The sequence below is a fragment of the Oreochromis niloticus genome, linkage group LG3 (assembly GCF_001858045.2).
Source record: "Oreochromis niloticus isolate F11D_XX linkage group LG3, O_niloticus_UMD_NMBU, whole genome shotgun sequence".
NCBI classification, from domain to species: Eukaryota; Metazoa; Chordata; class Actinopteri; order Cichliformes; family Cichlidae; genus Oreochromis; species Oreochromis niloticus.
In genome coordinates, this window is record NC_031967.2 from 58,434,156 (window position 1) to 58,458,655 (window position 24,500).

General features: G+C 41.0%; 1 protein-coding gene across 1 annotated transcript; it reads right to left on the bottom strand.

Annotated features, from left to right (window-relative positions):
- Positions 1–1,333: 1,333 nt before the first annotated feature.
- LOC109200266 (uncharacterized) lies at positions 1,334–24,134 on the bottom strand. Its single transcript, XM_019355779.1, has 6 exons — positions 23,749–24,134; positions 15,615–16,000; positions 14,070–14,177; positions 5,525–5,845; positions 2,252–2,520; positions 1,334–1,384 (listed from the first exon to the last, which is right to left on the bottom strand). The coding sequence occupies exons 1-6, from the start codon at positions 24,132–24,134 to the stop codon at positions 1,334–1,336; spliced, it is 1,521 nt and encodes a 506-aa protein (XP_019211324.1).
- Between the last annotated feature and the right edge of the window lie 366 nt (positions 24,135–24,500).

Consider the following 24,500-nt stretch of genomic DNA (forward strand, 5'->3'; position numbering starts at 1 on the left):
AACTTCACATATGAAATCTTCGCTGTCCCAGTCTGTGGGGTATTTCAGGGTCAGACTGAGGTCTCCAGTTTTCAGCAGGTCTTTATTCATCTTTGTTCGGTCTCTGTAAACTTGGTTCTGTTCTTCAGGCTGGTCAGAGCCGTTCTTATACACGTGGACTGTTCTGGATCTCCCATCCTTCCACTCCACTTTAGCGTCTTCAGGCAGGTTTTCTGTGGATTTGAAGGGCAGCGGGACAGACTCCACCCCTGAATCCACCTCCACCTGACAGACTGACACGACAACAAACACAACATTAGAAATGCTGATTAGATGAGAAATGATCTGTTATCCAATGTTATGAATACAGATGTAGAATAAGGCAGTTATTAACACAGAGCTGAGCTGCTCAAGAACATTCATTCAGACACCGAGACTGTCAGTGTCAGGCTCGAACCAGCAACCTTCCGATTACAAGACGAGCTGCCAACTCTTGAACCACGATCGCCCCCTAACATTCAAACAGGAATGGTATTGTATTTCACTGGTAGTCTAAGGCTAAAGAAAACAAACAAACTAATATGTAGTTGTGTGTTTCATGAGAACTGTTCAGCATTTTTCCAAATGAAAATTTAATTTTCACAATAGTGTGTGAATGGGTGGATGACTGGATGTGTAAAGAGCTTTGGGGTCCTTAGGGACTAGTAAGGAGCTATACAAATACAGGCCATTTACCTTAAACATGGAACTAACCCGAAATAAACAAGCACTAAAAGTCAAGAGCCTTTTCCCTTTTAGCTCACAGCCTTACTTGAAGGATAAATGGCAAACCAGGAGAGCAAACACAAAAGCTCAGAGTATTTAAAAAACAAAATGAAAAAAGCAATGAAAACGGCTCATGGAACTCAAATACTCTACGTTATGGTTTACTTACACTTTTCAGTTGTAGTTTGTGACAATAAATAATATTGATTTGAATAATTAATGATTTTAGTACAAGATAGTGGTGAGTATAGATACCTATTTCTCAAATAATTTGATTCAATTTTAAACAAAAATATTAAGTACATGCAAATAAGGTATTCTGTGAACCACATACTGAATATTTTTGTCTGAGATAAATGTAAATAAATACCTTAATTTAACACAAACAGATAAGTTAACATTTTAGACATTTATTTCAACTTATCAAACTCAAATAATTACTAAAAGGATATTCATAGATTTTATCAGGCTCATCTAACGTATATTTATAGTGATATTTACTAAGCCTCTGAATTACTTTTAGAGTGTAGCACCACTGAAGGAACAATGGGCAGGGAGGTACGTTCCTTGATCATTAATACTCAAATTCTCATGACCACTGATCATTGGCCATGAGTATCCGCAGAAATTTGGTGAATGGCTGCAATCACAGCAAGATGTAAGATGGAAAAGAAGTACCCTTAGACCCCCTCAATTCAGAGATGGTCTTTAATGAGATACTAAGCCTGTTAGTTTCCTGCTGCCTCCATCACTCACGTTGGTCACAGTGACATAAATGTCATCAGACGGGGAGTGTGAGGGGCTGTGCGGACATCCACTTTTCCCATTTTTGTTACTGGGCAGATTTCAAGCAGATTTCAAAGAGGTCTAACAGGAAGGACTCCTCAGCCGTGGGTCTCCAGCTGTCTGTGTCCACAGCAGAGTAGAATCAATGTTTTAAAGAGGCTTTTATTGTGAAACACTGAACTTGTTTCAATGAGATTTACATTTCAGGGAGTTTTCCTAGAAAAAGACCGACTGATTCTGTTTATCTGGATGTAGCATTTTTTGGTGGGAGAAACGTTTCGTCACTCATCCAAGTGACTTCTTCAGTCTCAGCTGCAGGTTTCCCAAATCTTATAAACAGTACATTTGCATAATGACTGAAACCAGCACCACTGAAGGAACAATGGGCTGTGAGGTCAGTTCCTTGATCATTAATATTCAAATTTTCATGACCATTGATCAAAGACCACTGATCAATGAGTACCATTTGCAGAAAGTTGGTGAATGGCTGCAATCACAGCTATGTAAGATGGTGAAAGATGTACCCTTAGCCCCCCCTCCTCAATTCAGAGATGGTCTTTCACTGAGATAGTCAGCCTGTTAGTTTCCTGCTGCCTCCATCACTCACACTGATTCACTCTCAATCACACAACATGACCTTTGACCTGTATCTACAGCACTGACCTCTGACTTTCAGCTCCACTTGTTTCTTCAGCAGGATGTTTCCCTCCCTGCTGTAGACGGTGCAGGTGTAGGTTCTGTTGTCCCAGTCTGTGGGGTATTTCAGGGTCAGACTGAGGTCTCCAGTTTTCATCAGGTCTTCATTCATCTTGGTTCGGTTTTTGTAAGCCTGGTGCTGTTCTTCAGGCTGGTCAGAGCCGTTCTGATGAACATAGATCATCCTGCTACCTTTGTCCTTCCACTCCACTTTAGCATCTTTGGGCAGGTGAAGTGTGGTTTTGAAGGGCAGCTGGACAGACTCCACACCTGATTCCACCTCCACCTGGGGGACTGAGAGGACAGCAAAGCACAACATGAGTGTGGATGGAGACATTTGTGTTGACTCTAACAGGCTGAATGCAGAGCAACAAACTATTTGAACTGATCCAACTTTATTAACACAGACAAAGATTTGTGGATCAGCTGCTGTTTGCTGCTATAGATATAATCCAGCTGATGTGGGAGAACTACATGTGACACTTTGATGCAGCCATGAATCTGACTGATTTCTTTCCATTTTCAAAGGTTGATGCATCAGTTAAAGTCCTTAAAAAGCTCAGAAATAAAGAGAAAGGTTGGTTAAAGCAAAGAGAGGCAGTGGCAGCATTTAAGACACAGTTTGAATAATTTTTTTATACCGCGCCAAACCACAAAAACAGTCACCTCAAGACGCTTTATATTGTAAGGTAGACCCTACAATAATACATACAGCACGAACTCCAACAATCATATGAGCCCCTATGAGCAAGCACTTTGGCGTCAGTGGGAAGGAAAAAACTCCCTTTTAACAGGAAGAAACCTCCGGCAGAACCAGGCTCAAGGAGGGGCAGGCATCTGCCGCTACTGGTTGGGGCGAGAGATGGGAGACAGTATTAAAAGACATGCTGTGGAAGAGAGATGATTCAATGCAGAGAGATCTATTAACAAATAGTGAGTTGCCACTCTGTTGGTCTTCCTTGGTCTCTTGTGTTCTGGGTGCCTCAGTGTCTGGAGTTTTGATCTCCTCCATACCTGCTTCATGCCCTGGAGGACGGGGCTGTGGCCCCCCACACCCTCTAGCAGATCATTACATGAAGGAACCTTTTAAATACAAGCGTGCTCATGCTCACAGGTGTACACACAGGTGCTCACACAAACAACACCCTTTTTGGCTCCTACCTCAAAGCACACTGTGCGCTGTCGATCTTACGTGCTGCACAATAATGTTTAATATTTAGTATTTACTGTTATCTTCCCATAGATCATCATGATGTTTTTTATTATATTGCTCTTTTTTTTTGCTTGTTTTCTATTTTTTCTTTCTCAACAGGTGATCCAGGTGATTGATATATGTATTTTTTGTCTGTTTGTTTTTGTTTTTTGCCCTTTATCACCGTCCCTCTTCCCCGCTGTTTTGCTTTCCATACCTCTCTTTCTTTCTCCCTTTTCTTTCCCCAGTCATGTCTTTCCCATGTGTAGCAAGTGAAAACAAAATAAAATAAACAATAAAAACAAAGGTCAATCAAATGGACCAATACAGCAAGGCTGGGATTGTCCATTTGGAGATCTTTCTTTGCCTTTAGACAATAATTTTGATGGCAAAAGAGCCAAATAGGACAGGCAAAAAAAAAAAAAAACCCAAAACAAAACAAAAAAACAACAACAAAAAAACAAATAGTGAGTGAGAAAGGTGACTGAAGAAGAAAAACTCAATGCATCATGGGAATCCCCCAGCAGGGTCACCTGGTCCAGCCCTAACTATATGCTTTAGCAAAAAGGAAAGTTTTAAGCCTAATCTTGAAAGTAGAGATAATGTCTGTCTCCCGAATCCAAACTGGAAGCTGGTTCCACAGAAGAGGGGCCTGAAAACTGAAGGCTCTCCCTCCCATTCTACTTTTAAATACTCTAGGAACAGCAAGTAAGCCTGTAATGTGAGAGTGAAGATAAAGATAAGATAAGATCAAGAAGAACTTTATTGTCATTGTAGTTATACAACGAAATTTGTTTGGTAGCTCACTGAGGCCAGCAGCAATAAAACAAGAAGCAGCATAGTAATAAATACCTGTAGTAAAAGTATATGATATAAAGTAAAAGGAAGGCACTGAGCACAGTAAATAACAACGAAAATATAATAGTATTTACAATATGATAGTTTGAGCGCAAACAGTTTAAGATAATATAACAGTATTTACAGTTTGGTAATTTAGTGCAAACATTAATGCCCAGTTAATGACTTTGTACATTAGCAGCAGACATGATATGGGATAAAGGAGAGACAGGGAGAGTTAGCTAATGGGGTGAACCCTTTTGTGCATAGTGGTCACTACAGTGAACAGCTATTCACAGGCTGTTTTCTTGTATTTGTGTCAATGTTGATGGTATACTTGCACATAAACAACTACATTGGACACTCATGTGTCACTCCATGTTCAATTCAATGTCCCCCACTGTGAAAAGGTGCAAATCCTTTTTGCAGACTTTTCAGGTGGATTTGGTCGTTGTCTTATCCATGATTTATACTTGTTATTTTCCAGCAAACACTTATTAAAACTGCAACCTCCAGGCATGTTAGTGCACCCATTCCCGACTGTTCGGGGGGAGTCACATATTGAAACAGACTATCATGCTGAGGTGCCATTGTGGAGAATGAAATACAGTTACAGTTTCAAGCACTTATAAGCACCAGATCTGAAATTCAAGCACTTTTTAAACCTTGACAATATTAGAATCCAAACAATTTCAAGGATTTCAAGCACTTGTATGAACTCTGATAAGAATATCAAAATACAGTGCATCTTTACATTATAACCAGCTGGCTGTGCATTGTGCTTCTGGCACACCAAAGTGTCCCATATTTGATAGTTAAAAAGTTGGAAGCCTAGCTAGAAATCATCTTCTAGTTATTGTGACTCAGATATGACTGATTATAGATGAGGACCAAAGAAGGTTTTTACTGATGTTTGAACTGACTTAGCTTAGCCAGTGTTTTAGCCGCATGCTAAACAAACACATGTTGAGAAACTAGAATGGTAAATGGCCTGTATTTGTATAGATGTTTGCTGGATTTTGAGTTAAAAAATAGTTGTTCGTTTAAAAAAAAATCCTATTCCCTCTGATTATTTTTCTTTTGTGCTTTTAGTGTCAACTGCTGCAAGATACAGTCTCATATATAAACTTTGGCCTTAAAATTAATCTGCCAAAGCTTTTACATTTAAATGGAAATCAAATAAAAACCAAAACAGGATGTAATCAACTGAGTATGAGCTGAAATCATACGTCTGATCTCTGAGTTTTGACCTGTATCTGCAGCACTGACCTCTGACAATGAGCAGCACTTCTTTTTTCATCAGGATCGTCCCCCTGCTGCTGTAGACGGTGCAGGTGTAGGTGTCTGTGTCTGTGGGGGGTTTCAGGTTCAGACTGAGGTCTCCAGGTTCCAGTAAGTTTCTCTTCATCTTTGTGCGCTCTCTGTAAAAGTGATGCTGTTCTCCAGTCTGGTCAGAGCAGTTCTTATAAATGTGGACCTTCCTGTTTTTTTTGTCCTTCCACTCCACTTTAGCGTCTTTAGGCAGGTTAACTGTGGTTTTGCAGGGCAGCTGGACAGACTCCACCCCTGAATCCAGCTCCACCTTATAATCTGAGAGGGAAACAAAGCACAACATGAGCTGTATCTTGTGTCATCTTCTGACACAGAAAATATTTCTGTCCTCAACCTCAATACAGCATTTGAAAAAAAAAGATCAGTATTTTCTAACTAGTACACACTTTGGGTATTATAGTAATTCCACTGCTGTGGGTTCAATCATATGTATTCGATAGGCTCTAATTTGTTTAATGTAAATGACTGCAGTAACAAGTTAATCACACAGTTACACAGGGTTATATCCTTTATACTGTATAGATACTTCCCTGAGGAAACATTGTTCATTGCTATGTATAATGAAAGATGACAATTAACCTGTAGCCACACCTAATGATACAGGCCTAAATGAACTTCAATTTCCTTTTCCTAAATTCACATAAAACTGCTCGGTAAAATCTAAAAAACAAAACAAAATATGGTGTGTCAATAGATAGTAATGTTGAATGCATTACCTCGGCCTCCAGTAACACTGTGAGGAATCTTGGAGTCGTCTTTTTAACCAGGATATGACCTTTCTGACACATTTTTGCTGTACATATGAGATCATCTGATTGTTTGGGTTTTCTCCAAAAACACTTTATGGTTTTAAGTACAATAAAGCATTCTGAGGTGACTGTTGCTTGTCTAGACGTAAGTCAGAGGCTGATTTTATCCCTCATGACGTATCTACTTTTCAAATTAAACACTTACTCAGTTGTAGAGTGTCACAGAAAAATGGCACATTCTTGAAAAATACTTTGACTTGTATAGTTTGCTATAGAAGATTTTCTCAGTATTACTGTTGGCTCTTTGCCTTATAATACAAAAAAAAAACAAAAAAACCCCCCCAAACATATTAAGGCCACTGTTTTGATTTGGGACTACATAAAAATGAATTACATTTCACTTTTTTGATAACTTTCAATGAAAAGCGTATCACCAAATAAAATATAACAAAAGTTGTGCGTATGAGATGGTGTTAACAAAAGCTAAGTTTTGAAATGTAAAATAAATGGATAAAGCTTTACAGGCAGTTAGACAATTAAGAAATTTCTGGGACTGGTAAAACTTCATTTTTCATTTGCTGGGTTGTTACTTGCTAAGGCCCCGGTTTGAAGTATGAGCACGCCCTTCATTTTTTTTGTTAGATTCATTTTAATATTTGAAATTATTCTTTAGATTTTTTTAAATTGTTACAAATTGCAAAAGTCTTCAGCAACCTATAATTTCTCTATTTTGTTTATTTATAGTTTTTCTTTTTTAAGTGCTCTGCTGGCTTTATGAAGGTGTTTCAAAGTTGTTCTTTGGACACTGGCTGCTTTTTAAATCATTTTTTTTTAAAGATTTTCTTTCTTTCATGTGGTACATGTTTTATATATGAAAGGTATTTTGTTAAAAAGTGTGTCAGACCCCAGGGTGAGTAGCTGCTGCTATTGCAGGGGCTAAATGCATCCATTTCTGTGACGCCCTTAACACCAATGTACTGATATTGGAGTTTTTATGAACACAGCACTGCAGTGGAAACTTTTTCTCTGTCTTAGACATAAATAAGCTAAACAGGCATGTTCTGTCAGGTCATTTCACCAAGTAGAAATTTCTACTTGGTATATTTTGTATATATTTTTAAGCTGCACGTAAGTTAGAGATGTACAGAGCATGGAAGGAAAGCTAAACAAAAATACAGGGGTTCACAGTCGTCAGTTTACTGCACTTTAAAACGATGCAATCCATGCATTATTACTACAATTATTGTTAAGACATTTATTTAATAGATTTTAACAAATTGAGTTATTAAAGTTTGTATTTATTTATTCATCTTCAGGATATAGAAGATTCTTCCCCATAATTTTTGCATATGATGATGATATGATGGATATGATGAACGCTTATCTCCAGGCCTGAGGTCAGACAGCAGGTCTGGCCCCAGTGCATGCTGCAGGACCGGATGCGCTGTCTACACTGCCTTACTCTCACCCCTTACCCACCCCTGTTGCTTGTCATGTGCTTCTATGGTGTATAAAGATTCATTTGTGCTGAGGTGTTTTTTTCTGTTCTCCCATAAGGAGCTCAGTCTGGGTGGAGCTTATTTCTCCTCCTCTTACCTCATGTTATGTATTTTCGTTGTTTTTCTTATCAGCCTGCCTCTCTGATATGTCTCCCCAATGGGATGTTGTGTAAGTATGTTTGGTCGGACGGTTCCTTTGTGAGTGAGCATGCACCAACCAGCATGCTTCCATGCTGTAACCCATAATTTCCTTTGGAATTAATAAAGTGTTTCTGATTCTGATTATAAGTAAATACATTCATACTGCAGGTTGGACACTTATTTGGGGGACATGTACCAGTTGTTGGATTTGGAGTGTCCCTTTGAAAGCGCAATTTTTTTGAAACAGAGTATAAAAATAAATCGGTGATATACTTGAGTGAGCAGGCAGGACTGTGATTTTTACTGCTATTACTGTTAATTTATTGAGGAAAAATTGCCATGCCATGCTTTCATGTTCAGAAACATGAAACATTATTTAAAAATAACCAAGATTCCAAACATCATATTTTGCTTTCTGCCTGTTCAGTGTGCATAACCCCTGTTGTTATATTTATAGAACTCATGAATGAACTTTAATTAGTACTGCTTCCTCTAGTGCATGCACAAGAGATTACCACTGTTTTTCATAAATGCTGTTAACATTCATGTTAACATTGTTCACATAACAAGTGGAGGATGTCATTAGAGTCAGGTCAGTCAGGAATCCACCAGTTATCTGTGATGGTCCTGTCAAAAATGAGGCGGCCATTTAAAGCTGCTGTATCTGTACCTGCAGTATTACTATGCTGACAACCACGCACATTGGGCAGTACTGGATTGCAATGTAAAACCTGTCGATCCGATTAATGGAAAAGTAACTAATGGAAAAGGGGCCAGTCTCAGTCAGCTTGTGTCTCAGTTTGTTCCTGATGTGTTCCTGACTCGTTCTTTGGTAACTAGTCTGCAGCGTCCTGTAAAGTGCTGCAGTCATGTTGGATGAAGAGCAGAAGAACAGACAGACTGAGCCTCCACAGTCGGCCATGTCTCACACACATCAGCACAGAAACCATGAAGATCTCATGTGTCTGCTCTGAACATGGGCTTGGTGGCGCTGTCACTTGGTGTTCGCTCGCTCTGCGGTATAGTATCACTTCCTGTTCCTGCTCAAACACAGTGGTGTTTCTGAGTAGCTTTTCTGCTTAGCAATTTAATTTAAATCTTTTGATACATCCCTTTTTCATAGTATAATCTTAACGTGCTTCATCTGAATCACCCTTTCTGTGTACTCACTACCTAATTTATAGCCAAAGTATTCACTCACTGTCTCTTTACTGTTTCGCTAGCTTAGCTTAGCTCGTAGCCGACTCGTTAGCACCATGGCTACTTCACCTGTCCCTCCTGCACTTTCCTGCTCATTGTGTCAGATGTTTAGTTACTCCTCGGCCTCCTTTAGCAGTAATGATACCTGTAACAAATGTAGCATATTTGCAGCTCTGGAGGCCAGGATTACTGAATTGGAGACTCGGCTTCGCACCCTTCATTCACCCGTAGCTAGCCAGGCCCCTGTAGCTGGTGCAGCCGACGATAGCGTAGGCCCCGCTAGCTGTTCCCCGGCAGACCCCAAGCAGCTGGGGAAAGAGGGCGGCTGGGTGACGGTGAGGAGGAAGCATAGTCTTAAACTGAAGCCCCAGGTACACCACCAACCTGTTCATGTGTCTAACCGTTTTTCCCCACTCGCCGACACACCCGCCGGGGGTCAAACTCTGGTAATTGGCGATTCTGTTCTCAGACATGTGAAGCTAGAGACACCGGCAAGCATAGTCAATTGTCTTCCAGGGGCCAGAGCAGGCGACATTGAAGGAAATTTAAAACTGCTGGCTAAGGGTAAACGTAAATACAGTAAGATCATAATTCACGTCGGCAGTAATGACACCCGGTTACGCCAATCGGAGGTCACTAAAATCAATATTGAATCGGTGTGTAACTTTGCCAAAACAATGTCGGACTCTGTAGTTTTCTCTGGTCCCCTCCCCAATCAGACCAGGAGTGACATGTTTAGCCGCATGTTCTCTTTAAATTGCTGGCTGTCTGAGTGGTGTCCCAGAAACGATGTGGGCTTCATAGATAATTGGCAAACCTTCTGGAGGAAACCTGGTCTTGTTAGGAGAGACGGCATCCATCCCACTTTGGATGGAGCAGCTCTCATTTCTAGAAATATGGACCAATTTATTAAATCCCCCAAAATATGACTATCCAGAGTTGGGACCAGGAAGCAGAGTTGCAGTCTTACACGCCTCTCTGCAGCTTCTCTCCTCCTGCTACCCCCCCAAAAACCCATCTCCATTGAGACTGTGTCAGCTCCCAAAATGACAAAAAACAAACCAAAAACCAGCAACAAACAACTTAAACATAAAAAATCAAAAAGAAAGAACAATACAGTATCCACATCTGAACCAAAGAGTAAAACAATGAAATGTGGATTATTAAATATTAGGTCTCTCTCCTCCAAGTCTCTGTTAGTACATGACTTAATAATTGATCAACAAATCGATTTACTCTGCCTTACAGAAACCTGGTTGCAGCCGGATGATTATGTTAGTTTAAATGAATCAACACCCCCGAGTCATTCTAACTACCAGAAACCTCGAAGCACAGGCCGAGGGGGCGGTGTGGCAGCAATTTTTCACACCAGTCTATTAATTAACGAAAGACCAAGACAGACTTTTAATTCATTTGAAAGCCTGATGCTTAGCCTTGTCCACCCCAGCTGTAAAACTCAGAAACCAGTCTTACTTGTTATCATCTATCGTCCACCTGGGCCTTACACAGAGTTTCTCTCTGATTTCTCAGACTTTTTATCTGATTTAGTGCTCAGCTCAGATAAAATAATTATTGTGGGTGATTTTAACATCCATGTAGATGCTAAAAATGACAGCCTCAACATGGCATTTAATCTGTTATTAGACTCAATTGGCTTCTCTCAAAATGTAAAAGAACCCACCCACCACTTTAATCACACTCTAGATCTTGTTTTAACATATGGCATAGAAACTGAACATTTAACAGTGTTTCCTGAAAACCCTCTGCTGTCTGATCATTTCCTGATAACATTTACATTTACAATAATTGATTACACAGCAGTGGAGAGTAGACTTTATCAAAGTAGATGTCTTTCTGAAAGTGCTGTAACTAAGTTTAAGAATATAATCCACCCACTGTTATCATCTTCAATGCTCTGTACCAACATAAGAGCAGAGCATCTATCTGAACGCTACTCCAACAGAGGTCGATTATCTTGTTAATAATTTTACCTCCTCACTACGTACGACTCTGGATACTGTAGCTCCTGTGAAAACTAAGGCCTCAAATCCAAAGTCCCTGACTCCGTGGTATAATTCTCAAACACGTAGCCTAAAGCAGATAACCCGTAAGCTGGAGAGGAAATGGCGTGTCACAAATTTAGAGGATCATCATTTAGCCTGGAGAAATAGTTTGCTGCTTTATAAGAAAGCCCTCCGCAAAGCCAGAACATCTTACTATTCGTCACTGATTGAAGAAAATAAGAACAACCCCAGGTTTCTCTTCAGCACTGTAGCCAGGCTGACAAAAAGTCAGAGCTCTACTGAGCCAACAATCCCTTTAACGTTAACTAGTAATGACTTCATGAACTTCTTCACAAATAAAATTTTTATCATTAGAGAAAAAATTACCAATAATCATCCCACAGATGTAATATTATCTACAGCTACTCTTAGTACCATCGATGTTAAGTTAGACTCTTTTTCTCCAATTGATCTTTCTGAGTTAACTTCAATAATTAATTCCTCCAAACCATCAACGTGTCTTTTAGACCCCATTCCTACAAAACTGCTCAAAGAAGTCCTGCCATTAATTAATTCTTCAATCTTAAATATGATCAACCTATCTCTAATAATCGGCTATGTACCACAGGCCTTCAAGCTGGCTGTAGTTAAACCTTTACTTAAAAAGCCATCTCTAGACCCAGCTGTCTTAGCTAATTATAGGCCAATCTCCAACCTTCCTTTCATTTCAAAAATCCTTGAAAGAGTAGTTGTCAAACAGCTAACAGATCATCTGCAGAGGAATGGCTTATTTGAAGAGTTTCAGTCAGGTTTCAGAGCTCATCACAGCACAGAAACAGCTTTAGTGAAGGTTACAAATGATCTTCTTATGGCCTCTGACAGTGGACTCATCTCTGTGCTTGTCCTGCTAGACCTTAGTGCAGCGTTCGATACTGTTGACCATAATATCCTATTAGAGCGATTAGAGAACGCTGTAGGTATTACAGGTACTGCGCTGCAGTGGTTTGTATCATATCTATCTAATAGACTCCAATTTGTTCAAGTAAATGGAGAGTCCTCTTCACCCACTAAGGTCAATTATGGTGTTCCACAGGGTTCAGTGCTAGGACCAATTCTGTTTACATTATACATGCTTCCCTTAGGCAGCATCATTAGAAGACATAGCATAAATTTTCACTGCTATGCAGATGACACGCAGCTCTATCTATCCATGAAGCCAGGTAACACACACCAATTAGTTAAACTGCAGGAATGTCTTAAAGACATAAAGACCTGGATGGCCACTAACTTTCTGCTTCTTAATTCAGATAAAACTGAGGTTATTGTACTTGGCCCTGAAAATCTTAGAAATATGGTATCTAACCAGATTCTTACTCTGGATGGCATTACCTTGGCCTCCAGTAATGCTGTGAGGAACCTTGGAGTCATTTTTGACCAGGACATGTCCTTCAACGCACATATTAAACAAATATGTAAGACTGCTTTCTTCCATTTGGGCAACATCTCTAAAATTAGAAATATCCTGTCTCAGAGTGATGCTGAAAAACTAGTTCATGCCTTCATTACTTCCAGGCTGGACTACTGTAATTCATTATTATCAGGATGTCCTAAAAACTCCCTGAAAAGTCTTCAGCTAATCCAAAATGCTGCAGCAAGAGTACTGACAGGGACTAGAAAGAGAGAGCATATTTCTCCTGTTTTGGCTTCCCTTCATTGGCTTCCTGTTAAATCCAGAATTGAATTCAAAATCCTGCTCCTCACATACAAGGTCTTAAATAATCAGGCCCCATCTTATCTTAATGACCTTGTGGTACCATATCACCCTATTAGAGCACTTCGCTCTCGCTCTGCAGGCCTACTTGTTGTTCCTAGAGTATTTAAAAGTAGGATGGGAGGGAGAGCCTTCAGTTTTCAGGCCCCTCTTCTGTGGAACCAGCTTCCAGTTTGGATTCGGGAGACAGACACTATCTCTACTTTCAAGGTTAGGCTTAAAACTTTCCTTTTTGCTAAAGCATATAGTTAGGGCTGGACCAGGTGACCCTGAATCCTCCCTTAGTTATGCTGCAATAGACGTAGGCTGCCAGGGATTCCCATGATGCATTGAGTTTTTCCTTTCCAGCCACTCACTATGTGTTAATAGACCTCTCTGCATCGAATCATGTCTGTTATTAATTTCTGTCTCTCTTCCACAGCATGTCTTTCATCCTGTTTTCCTTCTTCACCCCAACCGGTCGCAGCAGATGGCCCCGCCCCTCCCTGAGCCTGGTTCTGCCGGAGGTTTCTTCCTGTTAAAAGGGAGTTTTTCCTTCCCACTGTCGCCAAAGTGCTTGCTCATAGGGGGTCATATGATATGATTGTTGGGTTTTTCTCTGTATTTATTATTGTGCGATCTACTGTACAATATAAAGCGCCTTGAGGCGACTTTTGTTGTGATTTGGCGCTATATAAATAAAATTGAATTGAATTGAATTGAACATCTGAAGCTCTCCACCACATGACTGAGCACAACTCAAGGAGGAACATTTACTGAAGCTGCTGCAACATTTACTGTCAGCACATGTTTCCATGTCAGCCTGCTGTTTACCACCACAGAAGAAGAACAGCTTGTCCACATGCAGCCTCTGTGTCAGATCAATGCAGTGAAGCACACACACTGTTTAGTAAAGTCATGTTGTGGAGATGTGTCACTGATCAATGACTGAGTCTGAAGGAGGTTTTCTGACTGACAGGAACAAACCTGGAAGTTTCTCTTCAGCTCTCTGTATCAGCTGTTTGTAACTCTCAACTCTTTCAGCTTCTGGAACAAGTTTGTGTGAGCCGCAGTCAAGGAGCCACCAGAGGACACCTGCTAACCATCGGCATTATGGGTAGTGTAGTAGGAGACACTCACCTGACATGAAATAGTGCCGGAAATAAAATAGAAGACCTCCAGAAACCACAAGAAGAACCAGGAGAAGCAGGAGAACCAGGAGAGCTATGGCCCAGGATGGAAATGGTTCTGTAGAGAAACATAAAGAAAATAGCAACGTGACCTTTGACCTCTGACTTACAGCTACATTCCTGATCTCTAACTCTATCCTCTAATTATATAAAAAATAATCTCTGGCTCATTTTGTTTTGAATGGCAGCTAAACTGTACTCTATAAACCATTGCTATTGTTACCAATAACTGAGAGATCATAATAAATGTTTTGGGGGTCAAATCATTCAAATCTCTAGTTAGAATAAGAAACGCTGATTATGACACATTTCTTAAAAAAACAACCCTTAACAGTTTCATGTAACCGCTGACCAATGGAAAAAGTAAAAAAGAAATTATAAATATATAACAGACGTGTGTGTGAATGCTAAGATGTTCTAACTTTCTTATAAAGCAGCAAACTATTTCTCCAGTCTAAATGATGATCTTCTAATTTTGTGATATGCTATTTCCTCTCCAGCTTAGTTATCTGCTTTAAGCTACGTGTTTGAGAATTATATAATAACAAAGCGTCTACTCAGTTCTTATGAGGGTAACACCAGGATCCTGTTTTCGCTTCTCAACAAACGTCTTCAACGCCCTGAGGTTGTAATCGGAAGGTTGCCGGTTCGAGCCCCGGCTCGGACAGTCTCAGTCGTTGTGTCCTTGGGCAAGACACTTCACCCGTTGCCTGCTGGTGGTGGTCAGAGGGCCCGGTGGCGCCAGTGTCCGGCAGCCTCGCCTCTGTCAGTGCGCCCCAGGGTGGCTGTGGCTACAACGTAGCTTGCCATCACCAGTGTGTGATTGTGTGTGTGAATGGGTGAATGACTGGATATGTAAAGCGCTTTGGGGTCTTAGGGACTAGAAAAGCGCTATATAAATACAGGCCATTTACCATTTACCATTTACCCACCACACTTCTATTCATCTGAAACCCTTAACTCCTGAATGCTGTTCTTCACTACGTACAGTAATAACATCCACCAGCAACTTATTGTGTCAACTCTTCAGAACCTTTTCTCAATTTTGTACCTTTTCCCACCTTTCATGTTCCTAATATATCTGAGTTCAATATTTCTGAGTTCATATATAAATCAAAGCAGGCCACATCTCATCTTGATCCTCTGCCTACAGCACTTGTGAAATCTTGCCTCTCTTCCTTACTTCCACTCATCTCTGCCATCATTCACTCTTCACTCACCAGAAGAGGAGAACAACAATCATCTAATATTAAAGACCCTCCAGCAGAATCAGGCTCTAGGGTGATATAAAAATAACGAGTGAAGAATGAACGCCCAAGAAAAACTTTGACGATCCCTTCCAGCCCAATCTCTCCACCTACCCAGTCATATTTGTCTTTGCTTTTTTTTTGCCTTACATTTTACCAACTATTCCCTTCAGTTTTACCCCTGACCTTTGTCCATAGCGCTGACTTTTGACCTGTACGTACAGCAAGTATTTGGGTTTGTGTCTGACCTTTGACCTGCAGCTGTACATCTATCAGTCTCCTTTCTTCTCTTCCATCACTGATGGAGCAGGAGTAGTTGCCGCTGTCTGTCAGTTGTGGTTTTCTCAGAGTGAGGCTGAAGTTTCCAGTGTTCAGAGCATCAGGCCTCATCGATGTGCGCCCGCTGTAACCCTGGTTTTGCTCTCTAAGATCATCTCCTTCTTTTCGTCGTAGGTGGACAGATTTGTTATAAAGGTCATCGTGAGTCCACATCACAGTGGAGTCATTCTCAGGTATTAAACCTGAGAACTCACAGGGCAGCAGGACAGACTCTGCCCCCTCATTCACCTCCACCACCACAGCCAGAGCATGCTGGGAAACTGAGGACAGGACAGAAACACAAATGAACTGCATGCTGTGCAGGAAGCAGAGAGACCAGTTTACAGCCAGACAGTCCAATTTAATTTAGACAGTGAAGTCAAAGAAATGTAAATATTTAATCTGTAAAGACCTCGCTGCATGAGCAAGACCTCGCAAGGCTTGAAGAAGACTGTAGGATGTATTCCACCAAAGCAAAACATGGTCTGTTATTCATTTCAGGGGTCTGGAGAGTAAAATCATTCTCTGTATTTAATTATAAATGATTTTTGCTAAGTCTACAGTTAATGTTGGAAAATACACCTCTTCCTGGTCTTTATTTTACAGTCCCGATCAAAAGTTTAAGACCACTTGAAAAATGGGGGGGAAGAAATCGTATTTTTTCATGTTTGGATCTTAACAAGATTCCAAGTAGAGCTTCAACAAGCAACAAGAAGAAATGGGAGGGAGACAAAACATTTTTGGAGCATTTAATTTATTGAAAACAACAGTTAAAGTGAAACAGGTAATCACACTGTCATGATGCTCTGTTGGCAAAGGCAAAAAAACCTTTCCCTTTTCGAATGTGGTGAGTTTGTTGAACTGCATAAGAAGTGGGAAAATAATTTAGGGCAAGAAATCATCCCAGGCTACTCATGATTGGCAAAAGCAGGTCATGTGGAGAGGAGAGAAGTACACCCAAGCAGATAAACAGAACAAAAAAACTAAACAACTAGGAAGGGGAACTGAGAAAAACTAACTAAAACCTAAACAGGGGGAAAGCTAAACACGAGAAAACCACAATAGAGGAAATTGGAGAAACCTGGGGACTGAAACCACGATGAATCAAATAATGGCCGATGAGCAGACAACCCAACGAGGAACAAAGGAAACACCCATAATATATACACAGAGGGTTACGAGGTGTGGTGGAAGATTTCTTTTCTGATGTATTAATCACATATTTTAATCATATCACTTTAGTAAAGCAAGATCACTCCTGTCACCAGTTGTATGTATGCATGTATAATGTTATCACAAGTGGGTCCCATGTTTATTGCACTTTCACAGAGGGCCCATTGTAAAGTTCAAGACATCCATCCATAGAGTGGGAGAGGGTCAAGGATGAGCTGGACTGAAGGCACATGGATATATGATGTGCTGTGGAATGTTCTTTCTTTGAGAGTGTTTGGGAAGGTTTAAAGGAGTTTCAGGCGATGTCCTTCTTCAGACAACCATTTTGGTGTTTGACCTGAATGTTTTCTCCACTGCAGTGTTTTTCTTTTTTAGTAATCCTCACTTCAAAAGAGATGTTCATCTGGTGGTTGCAATTTTATTTAAGATTTTCCACAACAGAGGGAATACAAAACAGGAAGGAGACATAGCTGATCATAATCTGACATGATGAACCAAAGGGGAAGCAAAACTCAAAACACTGAACATGGGATGCAAGACTGTCTAAATAAAACAGGAAACAAGAGGCATTTACACAGACGCAGACTTCGCACTGTGACGTGGAGACATGACTGACTAGGGAAACAGATGGAACATGAGAGTAACTAAACCTGGGACAGAAAACTAGAAACTATGAACTATAAATATAACACAAGCAGAAATCAATAAAGAGAACCAAACCTATACTAGAGACATGAAACACTTAACAGCACAGGAACAAAACCTAAGAAGGAGGAATTACCAAAATATAACCAGAAACTATTGAAAGCATATTAGTAATAAAAAAACACAAACATGGAGTCACCAGACTCCGAACCTTGACAAAAACACTAATTATGTAGATTAGGACTGTCACAATATCAGATTACCACATGACCAAATTATCATGATCACAAGAATTCCTGACAATGTTTTTATCTCAATGTTTGTCCAGATTTCAGAAACAGAAAGAAAATATTAGTCAAATTAAATGTTAAATGTCTTTTCAGCCTCTCGCCCTTTCTCGAGTGGATAAACCTGTTTCTGTTTTCTGCTGTACTCATGATCTTTCCCCAACACACACACACACACACACACACACACACACACACACACACACACACACACGCACACACCCCATTGCATTCCTTAAATGTCCCCCTCTTCCCCTCTACTTGACTGACTGTGATGCATCTGCACAAAAAAACAACTTTGTAGATTGCTTAAAACTAAATAATTTAACCAATAAACAGTTAACAGACTCTAATCCAGTAACCGACTTTTACTCAGGTATCCATGAAACATATTTCCACGTTTGCTGTAAACCTTTCCTGCCTGAAATGTGCAGTTCACACACTTCAAAACTTTTAAATATATTCAGAGTTTCTTACCGAGGAGCAGGAACGACAGCAAGTTTTTCATCATCCTTCAAAGAAGGACAGCCAGCACAGAGTCCTGATCACTCCGCTCATAACTGAGTGAATCCAAAACTCAAAACTCTGCCATTCCTGCCTCACTGCTAACGAACAGAAAGGATTTCCTGCTAGGCTCTGATCCAGTAAACTGGTTCAACATGCTCAGAGTCTGAACTTGAAGTTGATAAACCCTCCAGGGCGTGGGTGCGTGATTCATCGTGGTAAGAGCAGAGCCTTCATTTGGTTTCAGTTTATTTAAAGAATCACATAAGTTTGAAATAATGCCACATATTTGAACTGGATCAATAACACATAAGAAACACCATCAGCATCTGAATCCCAACATTAAGGTGCATGTGAAAGAAACCCTGCTTGTCTCCAGGTGCACCTGAGTGTGAGAGAAGTGCTCAGGGACCGTCTACAAAGTGCAACACCACAAAAACATGTTGCTGCTTCACTCATATACAGTGGTGTTTCTCCCAGATCACTTTATACTGCACGGCCATCTGGTCCTATCAATCATTCTGCCATAATAAATACAAATGTGAATTTTTGAACTGTCTTGATGCATGCTCAAACAAACAAGCATTTGTCATATACAATATCATACAGAGAACGGTGTGTAGTGAAATGTTCTTGTGTATGTGCTGCAGACAAAGCCACGCCATCCCAGGGTTTTTTGGTTAGCACGAGGGGTGAAGCCAGGATCCTTACTGGATACTGGATGGGAATTAAACTTGCAACTTCTGCTCCAAAGATGTCTAGTCTTACCACTGCACTACTGTTAAGAAATTAATATATAATCTTAATGCTTATTTGCTGATTAGATTGTTTTATGAGAGGCCCAGACTTGACTAGGTCACAGGCTGACAGGAAACTGCATGTTTTTGCAGAATATGAGGACCAGACAGAGTGAAACTAAGTTCAGCGGCAGCTACTCAGTCATCGAGGTAAGGTTCATCTGGAGATAGACTGAAACCAATCAAAAGGAAACATTTGAAAGAATCCAAACTAAAGTGAAAGAAGAAAATCTTCTGAGGAAACTCACTGAAACTGAAGTGAAGCCAAAGAAAAAGTCCAAATGAAATTCAAGTAAAAGTCAGTAGAAATACAAAGTAGAATAAGTGAGCTTTGGATGCTGCTTTGGGACTTTGTTTAAAGAGGTTCAGTGTGGACTTGAACTCACTGATCCTCCAAACATCAAATGAGTGAACATCAGGAGCACATCTGCACTCTGGCTCCATTTATGTGAAAAACAGTCTGAAGGTGTTTGTGCTCCTTCACAGCTCCACCTCAGGAGCTTCATCCACCTCAAACAGCAGGAACAACACTTGGTGAGGACACCAGCCACAGACTGAACGACTTGAACGACTATAGACCAGTTGCACTCACTCCAATCATTGGTGCCTTGAAGTGGAGAGGGTGAGCAGCTTTAGGTACCTGGGCGTCTACATCACTAAGGACCTCATCCTCGAGACGAAGGTTTAGACTCTGAAATCCAGAACATCCAGACTCACTAACTCCTTCTTCCCCACTGCCATCAGACTCTTGAACAGCTGACCTATTTTGAACAGTAATAATAATTTTTGTTGCACATCAGGTCATCTTACATATTAAGCCAGCATATTAAGCTATAGGTCTTTTGCACACATCTGTTTCAAATCTCCATATTTTGTCTCCTTTTCTCTCTTCAGCTATTTATTTGTACTATTTGTATTTATATGTTCTATTTCTATTGTATATATTAATTGGCATCTGTGGGCAGACAGCAAAGAAAGGATTTCATTGCACAAAGAAATGCCTTTTCTCTTGTGACACATGACAATAAACACTTTGAATCTTGAAGCACGGAGACATCTTTGTGCTCGATATCACAAGCACTCTTTGCAGCATCTCTGCACCATCAACACAACAGCAGCACATGTAAAACATTTATATTACATTATATCAGCCAAGGTACCTTGGCTGATTGTGACCTACACCCGTTTTCTCGGACTCACCACCATTTGACCCTAGAACTGCAGAAGCTTCTTGGATGAGAGGTGAAACGTCTTTAAGCGACTTAAGGAAGTCCATGCGCTTTTTTCTTTCCATGCTCCTTAGACTTAAACAGATAGTGAGACTCCTGCTTATCAGGGACGTAAATCTCTAGGTGACTGCTAAGCAGAAAACAAGGTCTTTCTTTCTGTGTGTGTGTATATAAGATGCCAGGGCGGCGGCTGTTGGGCAGAGATCATGTTTGGCTGGGATATTTCTCTCCACATTGTTTTGTGTTTATTAAACCCACTTCAAATAATGCTCATGAGGGGTGTGTTGCAGGTTATTGTTAAAATTTCCTTAAAAAAGCATTTAAATGGCATTTCAATTCAAAACAGAGAAACAAAAATAATATTTCTGGTGAAAATTGGGCAGACTTAAAAATAAAGTGCTATTTTAAGTGCTTTAAGTACATTTTAAAAATGATATTGCCTTTAAATAATAACAATAAAAATTTCAACATAAAGTGGAGTTTTTCTTCTTAAAAAATAACACATAAACATAAAAGGTTGTTTGACCAACTTGACCTTTAAGTGAGTAACCTTAGCCAAAATTATTTTGTACATTGGGCTAAAACAGTGTGATCATTGAACATTTTAGTGCAAAAAAATAACAAACAGAGACAGAGATGTAAGTTGTAAGAAGTGAAAAGATGTTTGTGGAACTTGATTCCAGCTGTCGGTTGGAGTCCTCCTTGTCCTGTTGGCTGTTCGGAGAGAATATTCCATTAGTGGCACGACTGACGAGGAGGACCTTTGCTTCATGTTTGCTGTGAACTCATCAGAACAGTAACTGATAACATCCATGAAACAATAATCAGAGGAAGGAGGAAAAAAGACATTTTTCAAACAGTTATTACCTTTTATGTGTTGTGAAAATTAATAACTGTTATTTGTCCACTGCCATTGTAGCTGCAACTTTACTCACTGTGATCACCAGCTCCTCTATAAAGCTTGTTCAGGTCCAGGATATGAGTGGCTGTATCAAGCCATGGATCAATAGTACTGACAGCAGTGTTGGTATTGGTTGAATATCAGCATGATATGAGTGTCTCTTATTCACTGATTTGTTCTACATTAGTTGATCAGAAGGTTTTTATTTTCATTCGTCATATTTTTACATAATCTTCAGCTTTACAGCAGGAATAGGTTCCTAATAAAGTGGACACCGAGCATGGAATGTGTTGGAGCCAAAACTGCACCCTGAATTAACTTTGACCTTTAGGTGGTGTTAGCAGCTGGACTGTTTCCCCACAGTTGGACACCAGGTGAGGCACCTGCAGCTTTACTGACACCCAGTGGATGCAGAAGTAAACTGCAGCAGCTCAGACAGTAATTTAAGTGTTTATGCAGTAATTCATTAAAAACTCTGAAATTCAGATAAATGAAGGTCTTTTTCATGTCACTCGCTCAGCGTCTCTCCTCTTATCACCGCTGATCAGACACATTTATTTATTTGAAGATGCAGTTAGCGGCTGACACGCTGATGATGCTCAGTAGATCTGATCTTTGTATCTGGATTTATTTGACAGGGACAGAGTTCATGTTCATGGACATCAGGATAAAAACAGAAGATGGAAACCTGCCAGATTTGAGCTAAACTGCTCATTTCCATGTGTAGTCCCTGGGCAGGTCACATGACTCTATCCAACATACAAAGACACACAGACACACAAGAAAAGCCAGAGAAACAAAGACAAATCCAAACAATCCATCATACTGAGTTAAAGTGATCACAGGTCTGCTTTGTTGGAGATGAGCCTTCAAAGTGGAACATGTGGACTGTTCCTTTATTACTACCACTGAAGGCCACGCCCCTCTGGTCATGTGATCATGTGGTTTGTAGGAACGCTCCTCTTCCTCAGAGGATCCACCTGTGCTTCCTCTCCTCTCTCCTCCACCTGTTACAGTGAGGGAACGTCCTCCATGATGGAGGAGCTGCTGGAAAGTGCTGAGAGTTTCCTCCAGAGTGAGACCTCTGTCACAGTTCAGAGGATCTACGGCAGCAGAGACCTTCATGGACACTAAAAGTCTCAAACACACAACAACAACATCACACTGACTCCACTCTGACATCACTGATCAATAATCAAAGAACACACAGATCAAACTGATTGATCAGCCATCAGAGGAGTCGGATCAATGGAGCTGCTTCTGTTCCTGATGTCCCCTGTTTGATCCTGGACCTGAACTCTCCCTGCAGAGGAGACACAAGACAGTCAGACAGACACACACACACACACACACACACACACACACACAGACACACACACACACAGAGAAATAATCAAACAAACCTTTGACTTTGAGCAGCACTTTTTTGTATCTCCAAATGTTCCCACTGTCAAGGTCACATCTGTATTCTCCACTGTCTCTCTCTGTGGGGTGTTTCAGGGTCAGACTGAGGTCGCCAGTTTTCAGCAGGTCTTCATTCATCTTCGTTCGGTCTCTGTAAACCTGGTCCTGACTGTGAGGCTGGTCAGAGCCGTTCATATACAGGTGGACCATCAGTGATGGTTCAGGTTCTTCACGTTCCCACTCCACTTCAGCATCTTCAGGCAGGTTTTGTGTGGTTCTGAAGGGCAGCTGGACAGACTCCGCCCCCTCCTCCACCTCCACCTGACAGACTGAGAGGACAACAAACACAACATGAGCTGTACAAAGTGTGATTGGTGTTGACAGAGCAGCATCATGTGACTCTTGTTCTGCACTAAATGAAGCGATGGAGTGGCGCCTCCTTCAGGCAGAGAAACAGCTCATGGAGAGAAATAATTATTAGAGCAAAAACAAGAGTGGAGCTGCAAATAAGGCCGAGAGGAACGCTGCAGAAAACTGTTCATGTGTGAATTCATCACTTCATAGATTTATTTGAGCACTAAAATCAGAGCTGCTTCTATTTCTAATATGACAGCTGTACATTAGAGCTGGAACACTTTAAATGTGAGCCATAAAAACATGATACTCTACAAGTGCATTCAGCTCTGACACTGTCACATCATGAAGGAGACGTGGAAATCACTTTGTTACACAAATCAAAGTCAAATCAATTCTATTGATGGAATATTGTGTGATCAATAGACTGATCGGTTTCTAATCTGTCATCTATCAGCTGGAAATCCAGCAGTGTCAAACAGACTTGGCAGCAGATTAGGACCAAACACAAACACATTGAGACTTTTTCTTCATCAGCAGTTGCAGGTAAATTGCAGCAACAATGCGACTCAGACAGTTTCTCTATAACTGCAGGGCTTCCTGCGCTGCTGTTAGTCAGATACGGATCAACAGGTTGTGGATAGAAAGCAGATTCCTTCAGCAGAGGATCCATATCACACTTGAAGCATGTCGTCGGGACAACAATCAGTGAAAATGGGACACTTTGAGCCAATTTGAGCCTCAAACTCTGAACATAACCTGCTGCAGACCAGCTGATGTGTTCAGTTACCATGGTGAGGAATTTCACAATAAAGGAGGCGTACGCTCTGTCTTTTCCCGGCCCGACGCTCTGGGACATTTTAGACAAGTTTCCTGGCAGAATACGATCCCGTCCGGAGGCCGACACCATCCTTATCCACATGGGCACAAACCGGATTCCAAACAGCGCTCCCACTTCCTCAAACTGGACTTTGTGTGTCTTTGTGAGGCTGTGAAACAAGCCCACCGTAGTGTTTGTATCTCCGGCCCCACTCCCACCTGTGGCCGTGGGGCGTTTGGGCGGCTGCTCGGCCTCCACACCTGGCTCTCCTCTGTGTGTGACTCCCACAGCCTGGGCTTTAGAGACAACTTCAATGTTTTCTGGGACAGGAGGCATCTTTCTGCAGCAGATGGGCTCCACTTCAACCAATCAGGAGCCAGATACTCTCTGCTAACATATCATATGGAGTCCAGCGTGCAGGAAACACTCCATCAAGTACCTGTCCACACCTGCCCACACCTGCTGACCGCTCCGTCACTGACTGACGTCCCCCAGGTCCTAGTCCCTATCATCTCAGTTCCACTCTAAACACTAATACATGTTCAGCTGGACTCGGAGCCTCTGGAGACATTCTGGATATTCCAGTCATAATAACTAACAGGGCAGTTTGTGCAAGGTGGAGAAAATCTGCTGCATCATCCCATTGATGAAGCATTCAGCTCCACCCTACAGTTTCTCTGCTGCCTCCATCCACCTTGGTTC